The sequence below is a fragment of the Pollicipes pollicipes genome, unplaced genomic scaffold (genome assembly GCF_011947565.3).
Source record: "Pollicipes pollicipes isolate AB1234 unplaced genomic scaffold, Ppol_2.1 Scaffold_4881;HRSCAF=5763_pilon_pilon_pilon, whole genome shotgun sequence".
Classification (NCBI taxonomy): Eukaryota; Metazoa; Arthropoda; class Thecostraca; order Pollicipedomorpha; family Pollicipedidae; genus Pollicipes; species Pollicipes pollicipes.
Window position 1 is genome coordinate 28,911,145 of NW_023596576.1, and position 2,782 is coordinate 28,913,926.

General features: G+C 52.3%; 1 protein-coding gene across 1 annotated transcript; it reads left to right on the forward strand.

Annotated features, from left to right (window-relative positions):
- Positions 1-1,245: 1,245 nt before the first annotated feature.
- LOC119100221 (uncharacterized) lies at positions 1,246-2,539 on the forward strand. The gene is made up of 2 exons (XM_037223331.1): positions 1,246-1,418; positions 1,913-2,539. The coding sequence occupies exons 1-2, from the start codon at positions 1,278-1,280 to the stop codon at positions 2,537-2,539; spliced, it is 768 nt and encodes a 255-aa protein (XP_037079226.1). The 5' UTR covers positions 1,246-1,277.
- Positions 2,540-2,782: the final 243 nt, after the last annotated feature.

A 2,782-nucleotide genomic window follows, 5' to 3' on the forward strand; every position in this document is an offset into this window, starting at 1 on the left:
CTGCGTGCTCTGCCGTGGTCAGGTCGGTCGGGTGAGGTGAGATCAGAAAATGCATGTCGAATTTTGCTTTTGAGCACAAGCACAGTTCGGCGTGGTCACCCACCAACCGCAGAACGACCGGAACGATCGTATCTCGGATTCCACTGAAAATTAGTAATAGGTAATAGGGGTTATCTGATGCGTAGAACTCATGTGGCACAAGATTGATTTTCCCTGATTTATGGGTCACGAGATATGACCCGAGACGCTTTCTTACGTACCTAAGCCATTGACACGTTCTTAGAGTGGTACCACAATAATGATCCACAGAATATTATCGGGGTGTGTATCTTTTGCGATCACAAGTATTTTTTTCACATTGGAACTGAAAAAGGAAATCACATAAGTTGCTCAGTGCATGTGCGAAGAGCATATTTACATAGATAAGGCAGTAATAATAGCTTTATTCCTCGGAGAAAAGTAGGAAAGTGGAGACATAGATCTGTTATTATTTCGGCAGCATGCCTTTATCGAAACATGTCATGCCTCCATGCGACGGCATTTGGGTCACGGTGCAGCGAGCCGTGACCCGAGAGAGCCTAACTCCTAATATTACCGGTCACATTTTTTGAGCCAGGGAGTGTACAAATTCTGCATAAAGAAAATGGCCTCCAGTATCTGGTTCTTTCATATCGAAGCAACAGAGGTCGCAGCCATGGGCGAGAAGCTCGCTGCACGGCTCGCGGTGCTGCACGGTGACAGTGATTTACTGCCCTTCCCAGGCTTCCGGACAAAGCGCCCAGAGAGTACGCCTGGCGACGCAGCTGTTCTCCCAGTCTGTGGGGACCGGCATCGCCACCTATCTTCCTCGCCGTGGGGCGCAGGCCGAGGCAGTACTCACCATCGCCCGGTGGTTCGATACCAACAACAGCCGCACGCCTTAGGACGCGAAGCCGGAGCGCTGCGGCTACGGCATCACGCTGGCAGCAAACGTGGCGCAGGACGGGGCCCTGGCGGAGATGGAGAACCTGGTGTATGGGATGCGAAAGTTTACACCAAGGTATCCTGACGGCCGCGTGGCGCTACTCCCCTTCCAAAAGGGCATACTGCCGAGTATAACGTCGCTCCGCGGCCGGTACGAAGAGCTCCAGCGAACAACTCCCGCTTTGGAGTACATCCTGACATCACATCTTAATCAGGATTGCTTAGAGGATTGCTTTTCACAGACCCGTGCTCTTGGCGGCACCAACACGGCACCTGACGCGTTGGAGGCGCGATGGAGGATACGAGTGCTGCTGATGGCGCCATCTCCAATGGTAGTTGCCAACAAGCAAGGCCGCGCCGTTCGACTGGAGCCAGGCACAGCTTTTAGCACAGGCCAGCGTCTGGACCAACCAGACAACCTGACAAACGAAACTCTGCAGGATCTCCAGATCCCGGTAGCATTGCTGACCATTATCTGGATGCATTACCATTGTTTTCCGATAATGATAAAAATATCACTGAATTCCAGTAGTACTATTGCAAAGGAACGGAGCTCACTACATAGAACACGGAGAGTCTGTCGGAACGCTGAGTGGATCCGCATACAATATTTCGGTATGATTATTTGTGCCTCATCCCTCAATTGGCCCTGTTTGATCGCACGTTTAAACGTCACGTACAAAACATAAGCCGTAGATATCGATACGGTGCACGCAGCGCAGCGCTCGTCGGCCGTTGACCGTCCCTCTTATGTGCTCGGATTATGTCACGCTGGTCCACACAAAAATGTTGGTGTATAAAAACAAGGATGCGATAACAAAAGAATGGACATGTCTGGGTCCAAGGCGCTTCGTTGTCGCAATGGCAAACAAAACTACTGACATGTAATATGGTCTGATTAATGCACCTGTCAGGTACTTCGAAATGACTGCGTTTCGTTGCGTCGCAGATCCAAGATCCAGCTGTGGTGGAAGCGGCAGCGCATGCGGACGACGTGGAGGCCGCCTACCAACAAGCAGCTGCGATTCCCCCAGTGCCCGTCCTGGAGGAATTCGAAGAGGACGACAGGGTCAACGAGTCGGGCGAACACAAGCTCCATTGCGGTGACGGGGAAAGAACCGAAAATGGCCACCGCTGCGGCGCCGACACGGACGAGGTCAACATCGAGCACGAGGCGCTGGAATTCGTTGCTGGCCTCGTGGCAGCCAAGTGCAAGCACCTCGATCCAAGCATGGGATTGTCGACCCGAGAAACACCACCCAGCTGTGTGCCAGACAGCTGGATACGCACGATTAGTCGGGGTGGCCTGGTGGTACCGTCGCCGGCCTGGATGAACGTTGTCGAGGCTTTCGAGGTCGTTTTCCAGCTAGTGATGGGCCGAGACATTGGTATTGTCGATCGTCTCACTAAGCTTCTGCTGAAAAAGTTTTCTGCGTTGGACAAGCGGATCGCACGGAAGCTGGTGACGACGCGCATCCATCTCCGCCTCAGATGGCTCAATCAAGCTAGGGCTGAGCGGGCAGCTGCCAGGCGCGCAGCCAAACAAGTGCGACAGCACGTGGACAGCACGATGTGAGCATCGTTGTGCTTACGTGAACATACGTTGATGAGTTTGAATGAGCATCGTTGTGCCTTCTTTTTTTGGTTTGTATGCTTGTGTGTCCGAGACATAGACGGCTCTTTCGCAGAAAACCATTTGGGTTGTTTTGGACGGGTTATCTTGTCGCGTATTTTTAGAGTTAAGCTGAAAGTTTATTGTTGTGTTCTCCGCCCTCCATCCGCCCCCCTGTTTGCTTTATGTATTCGCCAAGTGTGCACA

Excerpts from the sequence above, each read along its gene's own strand:
- LOC119100221 (XM_037223331.1), top strand. The coding sequence starts at position 1,278 with ATGGCGCCATCTCCAATGGTAGTTGCCAACAAGCAAGGCCGCGCCGTT. Across the intron at positions 1,419-1,912 it reads TGCAGGATCTCCAGATCCCG|ATCCAAGATCCAGCTGTGGT; the intron begins GTAGCATTGCTG and ends GTTGCGTCGCAG.